Raw genomic sequence first — 18,209 nt, 5'->3', positions numbered from 1 at the left:
TAACATTAAACTCATGCTTCTGGATTTTATTTTATTTTTTTTGACTAAAGAAGACCTTCCTCCTAAATTTCATGTTTGAATTTTTAAAGTTGAATTTGATATTTTGTCATTTGAGGAGACTCCTGGGCAGAGCAGGAAATGCTGGAGAGATCATATCTGCTGGCTTAGAAATGCCGCCTTACCCCCCCCCACTGGAGCTGGAGATTATGTTATAGGTAAAACAAACTAATGAAACTACACAGCAACACACAGTCTGTCTTTTGTTTTTCATTTTTACTGGATTAGCAGTACAGTACAACACAACAATAGGTAGTTAAATTAGTATCAAGCATGGCAAACTGAGTAACTGAGAAAAGCAAAAGCCACAGCAGATGTAACAGCAATCTTTTTTTTCTTTAAGAGTGGAGTGTTATTCACACCCAGTACTGCAAGTAGGATGGCGTCCTCCTTTATGTCTTAGACACTGTAATGCTGGGATTTTACTTTGTAGTAGTTAATGCAGACATTCCCAAGCTAGGGGGCGCACAACACACGAGAGAAATAAAGTTGATGCCGTCAAATACAAATACAGCAAGCAACATCAGAATATTACAATAATAATAATAATAAAACCGGGGTACAAGATCTGCTCAGATGAGTGAAAGCAGAAACCCAGGAGTTTTTAAATGCCTAAGAACTTCTGCTCTCTAACTTCCTTTTCCATAATGGGCACTACTTGTGGGATGAACGAAGATGAAGCCCAAAAATAGAAAGTGAGGTAAACATTCTCACACAGCGTGGAAACAATAAAATTTCACCTTCCAGATTTTTTTGTGGTTTTAACTAATAAAAACGCCTGCCTGTAAGTACCAGGAGCCACTTGGCTGAATGCAATATTTTGATTTCACACAGTAACAGAGCAGCAGCGACAGCAGAGAATTTACAACAGCGTTGTTCAACCAGCTGGTTTGTATTTTGATTTAACTGCGCTGTTTGAAGTTTTGTGAGACAGTTGCTATACTGGTTATAACATGACTAAATCTTCATTAACTAGTCCAACAAAGGGTAAGAGAAACTGCTGTGAAACATGCCTCCTACATTCACAGAGGAAAAAAGAAGCAGGGTGATGTCCACTAAGCAAGTGTACAATAAAAAATATCTGCATCAGAACGTTTCACATATTCTGCTTGGTGGTGAGTGAGCATACAGTTAGTCAGCGGCTACTGGACGCAGTGCAGAGTTATGGTAACACTTCAGTGGCGCTTTTGGGAGGAAAGAAGAAGAGCAAAGTCAGCATAAAAACTTTCTAACTAAAGGAATTATGATTCAGGCTGGAACTTTATCTTCACCAACTCAGAAGTGAGTCAGTTCTCTGCAATCTGTGCACACATTTCTCCTTCCTTTCGCAGTCAGGTCAATCTTAGTGCAGTGAAAAAGAATTCCCTCTTCCTCATTTCTTAGGGTTTTTTTTTTTTGCATTTTTGTCACACCTATATGTTTCCGATCATCAAACAAAGATAAAATCATCATTTGAAAATTCAGGTTATTTATTAAGGGGGAAAAGTGATCCAAACCCACCTGGCCCTGTGTGAAAAAGTATTCACCCTCATAGTGGCACAACCAGTTATTAGCCAATCAAGTTTCACAATCAAGTGTTTGTGATCGTTGAAGATGAATCTTTGACACCAGTGTGGAGGAATTTTGGCCCACGCATCTCAATCCGATTTAAGTCCCGACTTTGACTAGGCCACCCCAAAACACTTTTTTAAACCATTCAGAGGTGGCCTTGCTGGTGTGTTTTGGACCATTGTCCTGTTGCGAAAACATAAACTGACGGTCAGACAGGATTTTTAGGTAGAGAGCAGAATTAATGGTTCCATCGATTACAGCAAGTCATCCAGGTCCTGAAGGAGCAAAGAAGCCAACACTGCCACCACATTCTCTTTATGAAATGCTGTTTTAGTTTTACACAACATGTAAGGGGACTGAAACCTTCCAAAAAGTTCAGCTTTTGTCTCATTAGTCCACAGAATATTTTCCAAATGTGAGATGAGACTTTGTGTTGTGTTCAGTCAGCTGTGGTTTTCTCCTTGGAGCTCTCCCATGGATGCCATTTTTGCTCAGTCTTATTATTTTTTTTCTCAATTGTTGAATCATGAACTCTGACCTTAACTAAGGAAAGTGAGGTCTGCAGCTCTTTAAATGTTGTTCTGGGTTCTTTTGTGAACTCCTGGAGTTGCCCTGAGTTGTCGATGTGCTCTTGGAGCAATTTTAGTGGGCCAGCCACTCCTTAAGGTTCAGCACTGGTCCAAGTTTTCTCCGTTTGTGGATAATGGCTCTCACTCTGGCTCACTGGAATCCCAGAGCATTTTTTGATATATTTTTAAACCAGTTAATAAATGAAATCACCATGTGAAAACTGGTTATCTTTGTCTAATAGTAAAAATTTGTTTGATGACCTAAAACATGTAAGTGTGACAAATACACAAACAAACTAAGAAATGAGGAAGGGGGCATATACATTTCACAGCCCTGTTTGTATCTAATATCTACAATTTGGCAACACAAAACCTCAGTGTTCTTTTTCTGAATGTCACAACATAGATTTTTGCAACACTGCGTTTCTCTTTGCGGCATCTCTCCTGACAGGACAGAAGACAGTATGGAGGTGTTTAGGTTGGAGCGCAGCCTCTGGACCAGCCAGTGACTCCAGTTCCACTTCTTTTATTTCACTTAGAGAACTTCTGCATCTCTGCAAGAAAGAAAGATGGATTGAGTTTGAGGAAGAGAGTGTCAGGTGATTCATGATAGATGTTCGCATGTGTCTGCGTACCTTTGTCGAGATCAATGACTTTTGGCTGAGTTTTCACGTGGGCTTTTTCTTTCAGCAGGTTGTTCTTGTAGTCTAAACACAGAAAGTCCACATATAATCCCATCTGAGAGATGAACCAATATTTTTTTACACTCCACTCTTTTCTTTCTCTTAACTCACCGAATCTTCTTTCCTCTGGGCTGCACACATTCACCTCAGTAACGTCCATCTCAAACTCATCTGAGCAGCTCTGACTTCTGCTGGACCTATCACAGTGAGGAGGACACACGTGGGTTTGTCCTAAAGGTGAAGAAAGTGGTTATATGTGTGTGTGTCTGTGTGTATTGTCAGCACTCACCCCATATACGACCGAGGATACATTTCTGCAAACACAAGAACATTTAATGAGATTCAAACGAAGGGGGGAAAAAAAGCAGATTTTGAGTGATTCATCTGAAATCAGTCGTCAGCTTCACACCTTTGGTCGTGCGTCGTCGTACGATGACGACGATGATGAGGACAACGAACGCCAGGAGCAGGAAGGAGGTGAGGACGTAGCCCAGAGGCAGGAGAAAGTGGTGCCTTTGCTCGGGCAGGATGACGGTGATGACTCGCGGTGATTCAGCCTTAGCTGTCTCTGAGCAACAGAAGAGTGACAGCAGTCAGCATTTCTTTTTCATCTGTTCTTCATCTTTTCCCTCACAAACAAACCGGTGTGTCATTATGTGGTTTACAGATGTAGTAAACAAGACCGGAGCTTCCATTAGAACTGACATTACTCCTGTCGTGAGTGTCACATTGTTTTTCGTTTTGGCCAGTGTACCGGCTAAAGACTTGGAGGAAAAAGAAAAAAAAACCCCCACAGATTTCTGCTGAGACTCATCTTGTTGTTAGTATTTTGTGTTTACACCATAAAGACACGCTCTCCTTGCTGGTACATCTGGTGGCATTGCTCACATGAGACCTCCTTTTTTTTCTTTTTTCTTTTTTCTACACGTTGTACTAGATTTCCTGCTGTACGACATGCAAAACACGTTATGGAAGTGAGAAATAATTAGTCGTCTTTTTTCGATCTCAGCGCGGTTCTGCTGAGTGTTCACAAAGAGAGGATCAAGGCGAGTCTGGTTTCATTTAGTTTCATGAGGAAAAAAAAAAAAAGAGTTAAAAAAGTGCAAGGCAAGAGGCAGCTGCGGACCTCAGACTCAACATATTAAAGCCAAAATGAGATCCAGACTGTCATGCTCTGATTTACTTTTCCTGGCAGTAAAACACAGAAAAGCGACGAGCGCGAGAGAAGTGAAGGAAGCAGTGAGAGCCGAGGGAGAGGAAGGAGACGATGAGATGTTTCTCCAGAGGTATGCCTCACAGAATAAAGCTAGAAAAGATTTCTAGCAGACATCCCAAACACAGCACATGGCCACAAAAAAGAAAACATAAAAACAAAACACATCGACGTTATAAATCCTCTGATTGTTTTATAAAGACTTTTTTCCTCCCCTGACATGAGAACATGTGTGTTTGTATTCAAACTGGCCGCAATGACGGTGCTAAAACTCCACGGATAAATAATTCTAATGGGAGGGAGGGAGGGAAAGGGTGACCTACATCTCATCGACCCCATTTCATCAACAAATTCCTCGCTCCCTTCTTGTTCTTCTTTCCTCTCTTGCTCTTTCTCCCTCTGTCTACCTTTCAGTTTGACTTTCTTCTTGTGTGACCAGCTGTTTTGCAGATGAGGCACGCTTCCTATTCTTGTCCAAAAGCTGCAGAAAATGGCTCCTTTCTTTATATGTGAAGGGAAAAAGTCAGGCGAGCTCATCAAAGCAGAAAAATAAGAAGGACCCGGCAGAAGGCAAACAAAAGTGGGGTAAGGAGTGAGACAAATTCTTGCTGAATGCGTGGAGAGAGCCAAAGTCAACACGGCAGCAGACAGCCAGCAGGGGCGAAACAAGAGAGATAAGAAGACATAATACTGCAGCAGACTACTGTAATGTCTGAGAGTGCAGAGGAGCAGGCAACAAAACAGATAAACCAGCACCATTCCCGTGGATAAAATCCTACTTTATTATTACAGCTCTGGGAGCAAAGGATTAATTGAGTGGGCAGATCTGGACTTCAGTCCTGTGACTGTATGCAAGAGATTCCACTGAAATGAGATCGGTCTTCTTGGCATGAACTTTAGGCACACACACACACACATTTACACACACAGATGGACTCAGCCACAGGCATTTCTAAAGCCGTCTCAATGATTTTCCCACATTGATACATGTGCCATTAGCAACTTTGCTTCAGTTACCTTCTGGAAAAACAAACCCGTGCACCAGAAACTCTCTCATTATTGAAGAATTTGAGGTAGGCTGCTGGCAAGCCATCATGCCAAACACCCCTCCTCCTCCTCTCCACTGTGTCTTTTCTCCTTTACTGATGTCCACCCAACGAAAGAACTTTTCAGACCAGGCAAAGAGTTGAGAAATTTGTGTGGACAAAGCAATCCCTACAAACCTTAAATGTGCAACTACACACATACGTGAAATTTAGACAAAGGTGAAAAGTGGCGAGGGTGAGGCTTAGAGGGTTTTGGCGGAGGTTAAAAGGCCTGGCATCAAAGAAGCTGACAGTGCAAGAAAGAAGAGGGTCTCTTCACCCACACCCTTTCTTTTTTTCTTCCTCTGCTGCTACTTCTTTTGTAGAGTGTGAGTCAGTGAATGAGGACAAAACAAGACGGGATGAGTGAAGGAAAGAGCAGATGTGTATGTTTCCCCTTCTCCTAATCGTACACATGATAGTTCAAATCCACCAGGTCATAAAATTATCTCTGCTAAGATACTCATGCTGACAAGAGCAGGAAGAAAGAGACTGTGTGTTTGTGTGTTTGTGCGTTACCCTTGTCTTCGCTGGGCAGTGCTTTAGCCGGCATTGTTGGCTTAACCAGCGAAGGCTCCACTGTGACCTGAAATACTCTTCTCTCATGGAGACCGCAGTAATGATGGTGGAGGTGGCAGGAATACAGTCCCTGGTCTGCTGGCTGTCAGAACACAAATACACATTAAACTATATGAAAGTCAAAACACTAAAATGGGTTGTTGTTAGCAGACAGACAAATGGAAGAAAATAAAAATGAGGTTAACTCGAAGAAGAGTGAAAAATAGGTCCGAGATTGTACAAAGGGCAGCAGTGCAAACTGCATTAATATTAACAATATGAACTATACAAATATAATTAATCTAATAGAAATTAAATCCAAGTTTATTAAAAGACTGAATTCTCTTTAAAGATTTTTTTCACATCAATATTTTATTTTCACTGTATAATGAATCGTGGCTAGGAAATAAGCCCGGGATCAAATGTAGCTAGATTGTTTTATAACAGCCACCCCACCTAAGCCCATCCCAGTGGCTGACCTGATCTAAAAAAAAGATTTTGGTCTTAGATTGTGAGATTAAATGTGTTTTAGCTATCTTCTGTACTCAACAAGAGATTGATACAGGCTCAAAAATGCTGGAAAAAAATATTACATGACTTACAAGCTACAAATCCTCAATCTGGCAGTGAAATTTTGCGTGGGATCATTAACGCTAGTAAAATTACAGTAGAAAAGAAATCAGCTGGTTCTGAAAAGATTAGGTAGGAGGTCCTCACTCATTTTTCATGGAATGACCCTTTAGATTTTTTTACAACAAGACAGAGTAAAGCTCTGTGATTATACAGTACTGTGCAAAAGTCTTAAGCAACCCCTCATTTCTTCTTATTTTGCTAGGAAAATGTGAAATAGGTCCATGGGTTATTATAAATAGAGATAGAGTATATAAGACAAAAACAGTTTGTACAGTTCTAATAAGCTTGAAAGTCAATATTTAGTATGACCACCATTATTCTTCAACACAGCCTGAACTCTCTAAAGAAAGCTTTTTTGGGGGGTCATTTTTTAAAGTAGTCTTCAGGAATAGCTCTCCAGAATTTTGTTCTATTCTCGGCCACAATGATCCAACACTGCTTCAATAATATTGAGGTCTGGGCCATGACTGATAGTGTTGCATTGGGCGTTTTTCTCTCCAGGTATGTTTTTACTGCATTGTCAGTGTGTTTAGGATAATTGTCATGCTTTCCAGATGTACTGCATCATGGATCCGTCCAATAACATCTGTGGGTCTTTGACAAGATTCCCAACACCACTGGCTGAAATGCAGCAGGAAACCATGACAGAGGCTCTACCATGTTTTACAGATGGCTGTAGATACTCACTGTTGTGCCCCTCTCCTGACCCTGTTCTTTTGTAATTTGGCATACCTTAGCCTTTTCTCCCTGCGCCACCTCCTTAAAAATTGTTTCCTGACACAAATTTGGCCATGAATTAAAAGCGTCACCTGACAATGATCATGACGGTCATTACATTAGATCCAAAGTGCAATCGAAACACTGGGGTAGTCAGCTAAGGATCTTTGGGCTGTATAATGGTGAGAATAACAGCTGAACCATGTTACTAACTACAAATCACCAGAAAGGGAAAAAAAATGTATGACATAATCATAACTGTGGATGTTCTTATTAATATCCATCAATTCCTTGGGTCCCACATGTGCAAGACTAAAAAAACCCAATATTGCTCAATAGACTAACAGGCAAACCTGTTTACTTTCACCACAGAGTTGAACAGCAGAATTTAGCAGCATCTGGGATTTGTCAAAAATACATTTGTGCAAGAGTCAGCAGTGAATTGTTGATACTAATTTTTTCAAACACCCCCTCAGTTCATGCTCTGTATGAAACAAACTGTTTTAGCTCCTTTAAGGGCACTCTGTGAATTCAAGAAAATCCCACATAAATTTAAACTTGTGCATCAAAATCTTCTTTTTTTAAAAGTTATTGAAGATTTTACATGTTGTACAATCATTCAATGCTGGAAACAAAGGACAGTTTAAAGAAAGCATTCACAAGTGTATGTAAACGTCTGACCACTACGGAAGCGTAGAGCTGCCACCCAGGCAAAAGAAAAGTAGAAGTATATCACGTTATAACGTGAAAAGTTTATTGTTCTAACAAGATACTTTTCATGTTTGTACAATATACTATCATGTTTGTACAATATACATAATTATCACATTCATACAATATAATATTTATATTGTACGAACGTGACAAGATCACGAACGTGATCTACGCTTCCGTAGACCACAGCTGTATGTAAGACAGAAAAAAGAAAGAAATTAGGCCCATGTTAAACACATCTGTTTTCATGCATCAGAGAAGTTGTGCCGTTACACACAACTGATATCTGAGGGAAAAAAATGGTGTTAATTTTGAAAATATCTGCCTATTGTTTTCTGTAGCTGACCAGAAAACGGCTCCCTAAAGCTTCCCGAGCCTGTATATAAATGAAATTTTATGATTTATGAGATCTGCTTGCTATTATAACAAATGGCAATAACTGTTGCTGTTGGGGGTTTTTTAACTGCATTGGTTGCCCAACATATTGTGGTTTAAAACCTCATTTTCCCCAATGGAGCAATAAAGTTTGACATGAAAAGAGATGCATTACTAATGAAAGTTTCATCTGTTCTGGAAACACTGTTTACATGTATACACACAAATACACGCTTTTGCAGACGCTTTTATGCCAAGAGCATTGGACCACAGATTTGTTAAAGCACAGATGAACCTCATGAGAAGTGAGACTATACCTCTTTTGTTTAAGTAGCTCTCTTTTAAAAAGCTCACACATACGCACCTGCAGGTCAGATATGGTGAGTGAGAAGTCTCCTTCAGAGAAGGCGTGATTGCTGATGTTCATCTTCCTCTGAAGGAACAGAGGTCCATAGCTCCGCTGCTCCCCAGAGGCGTACAGGTCCACAAGTCGGTCAGCTCGGTCATGGGAAATTCCTGGAGCCTGACGGTCCCAGTGAACCACCTGAAGAGCCAGATATATCAGTTAATGTACAGTTGTAGTCAGACGTTTACACATACTAATTATGAGCATGAATGTGATCATAATTTTGGACTTTTAATGATTTCTTTTCCAGGGTGGAATGATTGTACAGCATACATCTTTAATGATTTAAAAAAAAAACACAAAAAAACCCCAACAAGAACAGGGTGCACAAGTTCTGAATTGATTTAGGATTTTCTCAAATCCTTGAGTCAACACACACTTAATTCAATCTTTTAATAAGTAGTGCTGAAAGTTCTACAATGTCTTTTAACAATGCCAAGGCCTATTAACCCCTTGTTTAACTTTTTGTTTGCGATCATGATTGATGACAACTGATAGTTTATCTTTGGCAACATAAAAAGGATTTGTTTGGCAGCATCCATTGGACTGACCAATACTCAGAACAACAGGAAACTCCAAGGAACTCAGTGAAAATCTAACAAGGAGAACTGTAGATTCACACAAGTAAGGTCTCTTGGAGCCATTTCTAAAACAACTGCTTAATCCAAAATCATCACTTAAAACAACTTTATGTATGTACAAGTTATTTGGATGCATTATTAATTTGCATTATTAATTTGCCAAGATGTGGGCAAAGACCCAAACTGTCTTGGCAAAGGCAGTTTGGGTCTTTGCCAAGACAGTTGGCAAAGACCCAAACTTTGGGTCAGTTTTCTCTGATGAGAGGAAATTGGTGAGGATGTTCTGGAACAACCCACGAATCACCAAGCATCAAGCCTGACATTAACTGGAAACTGCTGGAAGACCAGCATCACTGTCCACAGTGAAGTGAGTTTTAAATCACCATGTACAGAGAGGGTGCCGACCAAGAAGGAAGCTCCTGCTCCAAAATAAACTCTTTTTTGCAGCTGTCCATATGGACTAGCCAAATGCCTTCTGGAGAAAAATAAGACGGTCAGATGAGACAAACATTAAACTCTTTGGATATAATGAGAAGCGGGATGGTTGAAGAGTTAAAGGTAAGGCTTTCAAGCCTAAGAACATTGTACCAACTGTCAAGCACGGTGGTGGCCATCATGCTCTGGGGCTGTGCTGCTGCTAGTGGTACTGGTACATTGTACAAAGTAGATGGAATGAGAAAGAAGGAGGATTGCCTCCAAATTCACCTCAAATCATCAGCTAAATGGTTGAAACTTAGACGCAGTTCGGTGTTTCAACAGGAAAATGATCCCAAACACGTCAAAACTGGTTTTGGAATAAATAAAGTAGATTAACATTAAGCAACTGGAATGGCCTTCCCAAATTCCCGAACTCACCTTATTGAAATTTGAGGACTATGCTTAAAGATTGTCTCAATCAACCAATTAAATAACCTCTACCATTTCTGCCAAAAAGAGTGGTTTTGCACTCAGTTCTTGTTTTTTTTTTAAGTCATTAAACATCTATGCTGTACAATCGTTACACCCTGGAAAAACAGTTCAAAGAAATAATCCAAAGCAGATTAACCAGGACATGTACATGTCAATTGTAATGTTAAAAGCAAATCTTAGCTCTTGATCTGTCTCAGGAAACAAGTAGAAACACCTGCTGATCCTCCTCCTCGTCGCTCCAGTCTGTCCACACACTACGTCGGTTGATGCACGGCAGCACCGCAGTGCTCCCGAGCAGCACCACGTACACGGCCTTATGCCCATCCCAGTATCGCTGTTCTTTACGGCCTTTGTGGCAAAAACAAGTCAAAGGGGTTTGTGGATTAATACTAATGTACTTCAGCTCACATGCTGGTAGCTGGTAGAGTGTGATACATACGTGATTTAGTGACATTGAGCTGGACTCTGACTGTCTCGTAGAGGTTGCAGTAGAGGTGGTGGAGGTTGCAGGAGTACAGACCTCGGTCATTCATCGTCACATCTGTCATCACATGTAGAAGAACAGCAAATCAAGCATGGCCACTTAGGAAACAGAAGTGCAAACTTCATATTAAAACAAACCTTTTTCCAAAACCTTTTACATTTAATGGCATTTTTTTTCATTATCAAGTAATGTAGTTTATAGAGGCTTCAGATTTATTCCTTTGTGTGGCATTTAGGTATTTGTGAAACCCTCGTTGACTCTGTGTTTGGGATTTGGTGTTGGATGGTAATCTATGTAAACTGGGCATTTTAGTTTTTGTTAATGGGGTGGCAATGGGGACCAGTTACGCACTGACGGGAAATCAGAGACAAATACTGAACTAAATCACTTGAAGAAATTCCACACAGAGCTTTAATGATTTTAATGATTTTAATCATAGCCAGACAAACTGCCTCTATTAGAAGACATGGTTGCCCTGTAACGGTATAGTGGTCACACTGATGCAATTTAGCCATACCTCTGCATGGAAGAGAGGTGATAAGGGGATGATATCTGATTGTGAGGGGAGTGTGTCAGGATGCATTTGGCTTTCTATCTGTGTTAAACAAATATCTAGATGGTCTTTGATTGTAACTGCATTTCAATGGCAATGATTCACCTTTCTTTTAAAATGTTTGTCTACATACTCTATGTGTGATCTGAAATATTTGTTGTAAGAACATAATAAGCAAAGCCACTGTGAGACACACCAACAAAGTAATGTTGGCCAGTTAGAGTTACACATGAAAGACAAAAACAGAATGTGTCTGTATGTGTGTGTGACCTTTGATAACCAGGGAGAAGTTTCCATCTTTGAAGGCTGTCGGGTTGAGACCAACCCTGCCCAGATTGTAGGAGTTGTACATCCTCTGTTCTCCTGCCGAGAACATATCCACCACCCTCTCCATGGCGTAGTCCGGATAAGCCCGGTACATATCCCAGTGGATCACCCTCTGCCTGTCTCTCACCCTGTCCCTGGTCCACACCATCCGGCTGCTCACACACTGCAGCACTAGCTTCGAACCAGCACGGGAGCTCACATTATAACCTGCCACAACCACGCTGCTGCTGCTCTCAGCCTGACATGACACTGACAAAGGACAGACAGGGTGTAGCATTTTTAGTACTCATGGACACACAGATCACATGTGCACGCACACAAGGAGAAACCTACCTGCAGTGAAAAAGCAGGCCACAGGGACTGAAAAAACAAAACAAAAAAACAGTAGAAATAAGCAAACGGGTTAATCACTTAAACAGGTATTCAGACCAAATCTGTAGCTCCCTGCATCTGAAAATGTGTGTGTGTGTGTGTGTGTGTGTGTGTGTGTGTGTGTGTGTGTGTGTAGGCAATTTACTGCCGGTGTAAACTAATATATATTGCTATCTGGAAACCCTCTTGGACTTTGTTTTTGTACTGTGCAGTTAGGCCTGATTGAGATTGGCCCTCACTCAGTGTTTCTCATCTCTGAAGAATGTATCTGCGTTGTAAGTGTGGACGGAAGTCTGGTTTTAAAAATTTTCAAATACATCAATCTACCTTAACGACACTAGAAACAAACAAATCTTTAACAAATCTTTAAAACGTTCTTTCACCTCAGGAAAAAAAGGAAAAAAGAGGAAAAGTTACTTAGTAAAATATATTTTTAATTTCTTTAGAGTGTTCTCCACTGCTGAGTCCAACTTCTAAAATACTTTAACTCACGAATGCAAAGTCTATCCACACTTGCAACAAAAGCAAAACAGTGCTTCACTCCAGCCTACTTACTGTGGATCAAGAGGAGAGTCTGAAAAATGATGTCGTCCCTCTTGGTTTTCATCTTTTCAGTTTTAAGCCGATAAGTCAGTGTTCTGCACCTGGCAGTCCGCCCTGAGCATGAGAAAATACGTCCAGCCTGTCTGTTCGCAACAACAACCCGTCAAGGTTAGTCACATTTCAGAGTTTGGAGAGATCTTCGCTGCCACAGCATCAAGTTAGAGCTCCAACACAGAACCAAAACAGAACCGAGCGGAACTGAATCCAGCCGGGAAATGAAACCCGACACCGCCAAGTAAACCTCCTTTCACAAACCCCCCGACTAATTAGCCTACAATAAAAAATCTCAAGAGAGACATTTGTTTTTACACTTAAAGATTTCATTCTCTTACTTTTCCACTAAGTTGTGTTAATAGCTGTACATCATTACTTTTGCAGTGGTGGCATATTGGTATTCGTATTAGAGCACATTTCAAAAGCCACACTGCTTAAATTCCGTTTACTTTCGGAATTTTTCCAGTAGCACTCAGCATAGTAAGCCAAACAATCATTCCCAAGAGCATAGCAGATAACTTAACGACGACTAATCTCGATACGTGCAAAATAGTTTATATTTTGGGGTATTTAACCGTATGAAGAAATCAGACACATCAACAGGTCATCATCTCTTCTAATTCAGCTCAATGACGACACCCAGCGGTTGGTTCCCCTCTCAAGCGGCCACAATAATTTGGTAAATTATACCATGTTTTGGAGACCGATGTGCCTTTTTGTCACTACGAAGGCCAAGTTCGACATTCACGTGAATGACATTAAAATCCCATCGTCACAAAAGAGTCGTTCCCATACCGGGAGTCGAACCCGGGCCGCCTGGGTGAAAACCAGGAATCCTAACCGCTAGACCATATGGGACATCGCGCTCATGCAACGTGTAATGTTGCATAATACATGTACGTAAAAGCATGGAACCCAACAATGATTACCTTTGTCTGTTTTTGTTAAGTTGTATTCTTGTTATTCTGACTTGCACGAATTGGAACTATTATTTGTCTTCAGTAGGTTTCATTAACAATTTGTCTTCAGACAAAAAGAAAAATTATGATTGTAGGAAACAACATCGTGTTTTCAGGCAACATTACCCAGCTTTATTTTTCCTCATTTCTCACAAATACCAGTATTATAATGTGCTTTCTTGTTTTTGAATTTTACAAGTAAAAACAAATAATAACAACCACAAAATCAAAAGCTTTTTATTTCAGAGTACATAAATAAAGTTAATTTAATGAAGTATATTTTGACTTGGAGACGCGGAACGTTGGTTAGGGAATTGCTAACAACCGGCGCGTTTGGATGTAACACACCAAACGCTTCCTCTGAAACAAGCGAACTCATTGAAGGGTTTTTGGCTGAAGGTAAACGAGCCGAGCAAGTGAAGTTATTTTGAATAATACCGGGAAATTGTACACATATATTTCCCCGGACATTGTTAAACTGATGGAATTTTGATGTTTGATGTATATTTGTGTCTAATATGCAGTTAATTGTGTAATTGGTTGCGCTGTTAGCTAGCACGCCTGCTCGGTATCACCGCTAACTGCAGCTAGCAGATAACCCGGTGTCACAGCAAATTTGAAATCAAAAACTAGAATCAGCTCTCAATATTTGCTTTAACTTGTTGGTACTGTACAGAAATCTTACACAAATAACGCATCTATCTTTTTCTAGGTCCTGCGTTTAACGTTATAAGATGTTTTTGACCAGATCGGAATATGACAGGTAGGTGCAGCACAAACTGCTTTGTCATTTATTGAGCGCTTAACAGAGGGAAATGAACAAACGAACGAGAGCACACAGGTATTTTATTGTCTACCCGAGAAAGAAAGCCCGGTTAAACGCCGAAAGAAAATACAGAAAATACTGATTTCGTTAAACCCTTATTGTAACGGTGTCTCTACAGCTTGTATCAGCTAGCAGCTAATAATCAATGTTAGGAAAAAGTTGGTTTGCTTTCACTTTCGGTATGCCATCTTTTTCAAGCTGAGCGTTTATTTACTTTACTGTTATGAGGGAATAGAGGTGCAAATAATAATAGTGAAAAATAACGTTTACAGCTATCTTGAATATATTAATCGTTGTTAAAATTTCTAAACATTAATTTCTGTTTTCCAGAGGTGTGAACACATTTTCTCCTGAGGGAAGATTGTTCCAGGTTGAATATGCCATAGAGGCAATAAAAGTGAGTACTTCACAGGAATCTTTAACCATTTCTACACAGTTATTAAACAAACTGATTATATTCAAGCTCATCTATTTTCTTTGGCCTGGCTTTGCTCTTCTAGTTGGGCTCCACAGCCATCGGTATCCAGACATCAGAAGGGGTATGTCTGGCTGTGGAGAAGAGGATCACCTCTCCCCTGATGGAGCCCAACAGCATTGAGAAGATCGTGGAGATTGATAGTCACATTGGTAAGTGGAAATGGACCGTGACAAAGGATTCAGGCTTTTGTTGACATAATATTACTGGCTGTTTTTTGTAATGAGATAAGATATCCAGTCAGCTAAACCAGTTAATTGATTCTTCGATTAAAATTGGACTTGAAATGCATGTTATTGTTTTTGTTTTTTACATAGAAATCCAGTGCAATATTGTTAAAGAAAAAGAAAAGCAAAAATATGTATTATTTTCTTTTTAGCCCAGAAAATATTATTATTAATTTAATGTACACTTCAATTTTCAAAAAACTTTATTCCCTTACAAAAAGAGAAACATGGACAAAAGCAACTGAAACCATCTAGATCAATAGATTGAAACAACCTAAAGAGTCATTCCATGTGAATTCATTAAATCTTAAAAAAGATTCCAGCCAGACTCTCTCTGATTTACTTCAGAGCACTGATTTTAAATATTTCTGCAATTAAATCAGAGCCATTTAAACCAAGCATTGCTTAAACCAAATATTATTAGATTTAGTTTTTTGGCTGATATAGTTTGTGTGACAACATAGACCAAATTAAAGCTGTTAATGAAATTATTTTTGAAAGCATTATCAAAAACCATTAATAGTACTTTAAACCAGAGAATATCACTGGGCTACTCCATGTAAAGATTGGTGAAAATATCTTAAAGTTCTCTTCTTTTTTTTTTTCCAAATATTTTGTGACTGTGTGTGTGTTGTTTTTTTGTTTTGTTTTGTTTTGGGGTTTTTTTGCAGCCCTCTGTTTAAGGGAGAGTATTCATCTTTAAAAAAAACACCTCGAGAAATGATTCTCTTTCCTTTGCTTCAGTAAAAACTCTTTGGTATAAGTGGCTTAAATTAGTCAGAACATTGTCACGCAAAGCTAAGCAAATCAAGTCCTCGACTTTAATTTTCACACTGTTGTTGTAGCTGTTTCAGACAAATTTTAATCAGCGCATTGGTCACATCCACATTCTTGCGCAGTAAAGCTTTCCTTTGGATTACACAAAATTTCATCACGTTTGTCTCACTTTGATGGTGAAGAGTCTTGCTTTAGGCCACAGCTTGTGAAAGATATATGCAGGTTTTTAGTTTTCTTTCTTTTCACATCTTAGGCTGTGCCATGAGCGGCTTGATAGCTGATGCCAAGACTCTTATCGACAAAGCAAGAGTGGAAACACAGGTATGATCTCAGAGCACAGGGCTGTATAAGGCGTATTTAGAGTGCTGTGTTTATCTGCGGTTAACCTGTATGTGCTCTGTTTCAGAACCACTGGTTCACTTACAATGAGACGATGACAGTGGAGAGTGTGACTCAGGCTGTGTCCAACCTGGCGCTGCAGTTTGGTGAGGAAGATGCAGACCCTGGTGCCATGGTGAGTCACTCAGCCAGTGTTTGTGCTTTCATTTTGAAATGCACACCTAAAAAAAAGTTGGATGTTTAACTTCTATTTGTGTCTTTGCTTTGTTTTAAACAGAGTCGACCTTTCGGTGTAGCGCTTCTGTTTGGGGGAGTTGATGAAAAAGGACCTCAGCTGTATGTCAAGATAATTGTTTATTATTTTAAAATTTAAGCGATATTTGCTTGCTTTGCTTGAACAAATGTATCGTTTTTTTGTGTGTGTGTAATACAGGTATCACATGGACCCATCAGGAACTTTTGTGCAGTGTGATGCTCGGGCCATCGGTTCTGCATCTGAGGGAGCACAGAGCTCTCTGCAAGAGGTCTACCACAAGGTAATAACAGCCATGGTACCATAGCATGGTACCAACCATATGCCTGCATTACACGCTGTGTAATTCACTCATGTTATCCAGTTAACTACGGTACTCCTGTGCTTTCCTCACACTCCCATGTCATGCTAAAACACAGCCTGCTTCAGTGGTCAGATTAAGTCCACTTAGCTGGTACAAGACAAGTTACAGCTGATGAGGATATTTCATATCAGTGTCTCAACTTCCATCACTCTGTTGCTACAAACATATAAATAGTTTTCTTGGACAAATGTCCAAAAAAGGAGAAAACAGAAGTTCTTTAAAAAAAAAAAAGCACACTCTTAAGCTGCTTTGGCCACAGCACCCAAGAAATGTAGAAAAAAAAACCCTGTCTCAGCTTCCCAAAGCTTCAGCTGAAACATTTAAAACAAAATTTCTGGAGATGCCACATCTGTCTGTCTGCGCTCGTCCACTAAACAGTGATGCATTTCCTGGTTTGTGGAATAACCATAAACTTGTGGCTGGGATGAATGATCGCTGTGCTGACTAATTTAGGTTTTGGTTAAGCGACGTTTAAGGAACATGAAATAAATCAGTCAGCACAGAGAAATACTGAAAAACCTTGACAGACATATTTTAGACATTTATGTCTGGTATTAAATGGTCATAAATGGCAAGAACATAGATTTTTTGTTTTCTACTTTTTTATACTACTTTCACAGGCATTTATAATTTAATATATGGCTTTGCTGGCAAGGGACAGTTTAAAAAATGGCCCACACCATAAAGAGTTACAGGGAAGGTTTGACTCAGATCATTTAGCATTTTGAATATAGGCAGAATTTCTCCATGATGGATGGGTGTATGTTGTCAAAACTATGGACACGCAAATTTGCAAATTTGAATAGTTTTGGTTTTTTTTGTCTTTCCCTGTCTCTGGAAATCTGACAGTCCATGACATTAAAAGAAGCCATCAAGTCATCTCTCACCATTCTGAAGCAGGTGATGGAGGAGAAGCTCAACGCCACCAACATTGAGGTTTGTCCCACTCTGATACTTGATGCCAGTAGGTTGTATCTGTCCATTTGCAACCAAATCAGCTGTGTTATTTGGACTTAAGTTGCAAAGACCTGCTGGTGTCTAAATGTTTGGTTTTTACACAGACTTTCTTAATCTGTCTCCTCTACAGCTGGCAACAGTAGAGCCTGGTAAGACCTTCCACATGTATTCCAAAGAGGAGCTGGAGGAGGTAATCAAGGACATCTAGAGCAGGAAAGACTTGGTCTCGGTTTCAGTTCTGGGCACGAGGGAAGAGGGTGTGAAAGCACACCTGGGCCGAATGTCACAAAGCAGCCACAACTTTCTATCCGTACATTCTCATTATTTGCTGCATTCAAAATTTTTGGATTGCAGAAGCAGTTTCTATATACGATCCAATAATTTTTCTTTACGTCTCTCAGTATCTGTACGTTTCTGTACAGGAGTCTGACCGGGACTTATAACTGAGTGGCAAGGGGGAAAATGTGGGGGAGGAGTGGGAGGGGTATTTTTGTTACGAATCAGTACAATTAAACTGTTGTATTCAGAAAGTTGCCGACTCTTTGCAGTTTTTGTTTTTCTTGTCTTTCAACTATGGTATTTCAATGATATCTAATTAGTATTAGTAAACCGTATTGCAAACGCAGCGTAACTGGTGTAGTTTTGTGC

At 39.9% G+C, this 18,209-nt stretch overlaps 2 protein-coding genes and 1 non-coding gene across 3 annotated transcripts; 1 reads left to right on the top strand and 2 right to left on the bottom strand.

Annotated features, from left to right (window-relative positions):
- Window positions 1-265: 265 nt before the first annotated feature.
- LOC134627911 (matrix remodeling-associated protein 8-like) lies at window positions 266-12,588 on the bottom strand. Its single transcript, XM_063474388.1, has 12 exons — window positions 12,343-12,588; window positions 11,749-11,775; window positions 11,359-11,664; window positions 10,491-10,592; window positions 10,266-10,399; window positions 8,520-8,699; window positions 5,678-5,819; window positions 3,270-3,428; window positions 3,150-3,174; window positions 2,972-3,057; window positions 2,813-2,884; window positions 266-2,731 (listed from the first exon to the last, which is right to left on the bottom strand). Exons 1-12 carry the CDS (start codon window positions 12,392-12,394, stop codon window positions 2,709-2,711), a joined length of 1,308 nt encoding a protein of 435 aa, XP_063330458.1. The 5' UTR covers window positions 12,395-12,588; the 3' UTR covers window positions 266-2,708.
- Window positions 12,589-13,170: 582 nt separating this feature from the next.
- trnae-uuc (transfer RNA glutamic acid (anticodon UUC)) lies at window positions 13,171-13,242 on the bottom strand. The gene has a single exon. It is a non-coding gene; the product is annotated as a tRNA-Glu (tRNA).
- Window positions 13,243-13,663: 421 nt separating this feature from the next.
- psma5 (proteasome 20S subunit alpha 5) lies at window positions 13,664-18,031 on the top strand. Its single transcript, XM_063474389.1, has 10 exons — window positions 13,664-13,742; window positions 14,056-14,106; window positions 14,500-14,566; window positions 14,670-14,796; window positions 15,902-15,969; window positions 16,055-16,162; window positions 16,265-16,323; window positions 16,421-16,523; window positions 17,454-17,540; window positions 17,692-18,031. Exons 2-10 carry the CDS (start codon window positions 14,078-14,080, stop codon window positions 17,767-17,769), a joined length of 726 nt encoding a protein of 241 aa, XP_063330459.1. The 5' UTR covers window positions 13,664-13,742; window positions 14,056-14,077; the 3' UTR covers window positions 17,770-18,031.
- The last annotated feature ends 178 nt before the right edge of the window (window positions 18,032-18,209 follow it).

This window comes from Pelmatolapia mariae, linkage group LG5 (assembly GCF_036321145.2).
Source record: "Pelmatolapia mariae isolate MD_Pm_ZW linkage group LG5, Pm_UMD_F_2, whole genome shotgun sequence".
Classification (NCBI taxonomy): Eukaryota; Metazoa; Chordata; class Actinopteri; order Cichliformes; family Cichlidae; genus Pelmatolapia; species Pelmatolapia mariae.
This window is presented reverse-complemented; position numbering and strand designations above follow the sequence as displayed.

Coding starts and splice junctions, on each gene's coding strand:
- psma5 (XM_063474389.1), top strand. CDS start 14,078: ATGTTTTTGACCAGATCGGAATATGACAG. Junction 15,970..16,054: donor AAGCAAGAGTGGAAACACAG/GTATGATCTCAG, acceptor GCTCTGTTTCAG/AACCACTGGTTCACTTACAA. Junction 16,524..17,453: donor TGCAAGAGGTCTACCACAAG/GTAATAACAGCC, acceptor GAAATCTGACAG/TCCATGACATTAAAAGAAGC.
- LOC134627911 (XM_063474388.1), bottom strand. CDS start 12,394: ATGAAAACCAAGAGGGACGACATCATTTTTCAGACTCTCCTCTTGATC. Junction 11,665..11,748: donor GGCCTGCTTTTTCACTGCAG/GTAGGTTTCTCC, acceptor GTCCTTTGTCAG/TGTCATGTCAGGCTGAGAGC. Junction 3,058..3,149: donor TATCCTCGGTCGTATATGGG/GTGAGTGCTGAC, acceptor TCACTGTGATAG/GTCCAGCAGAAGTCAGAGCT.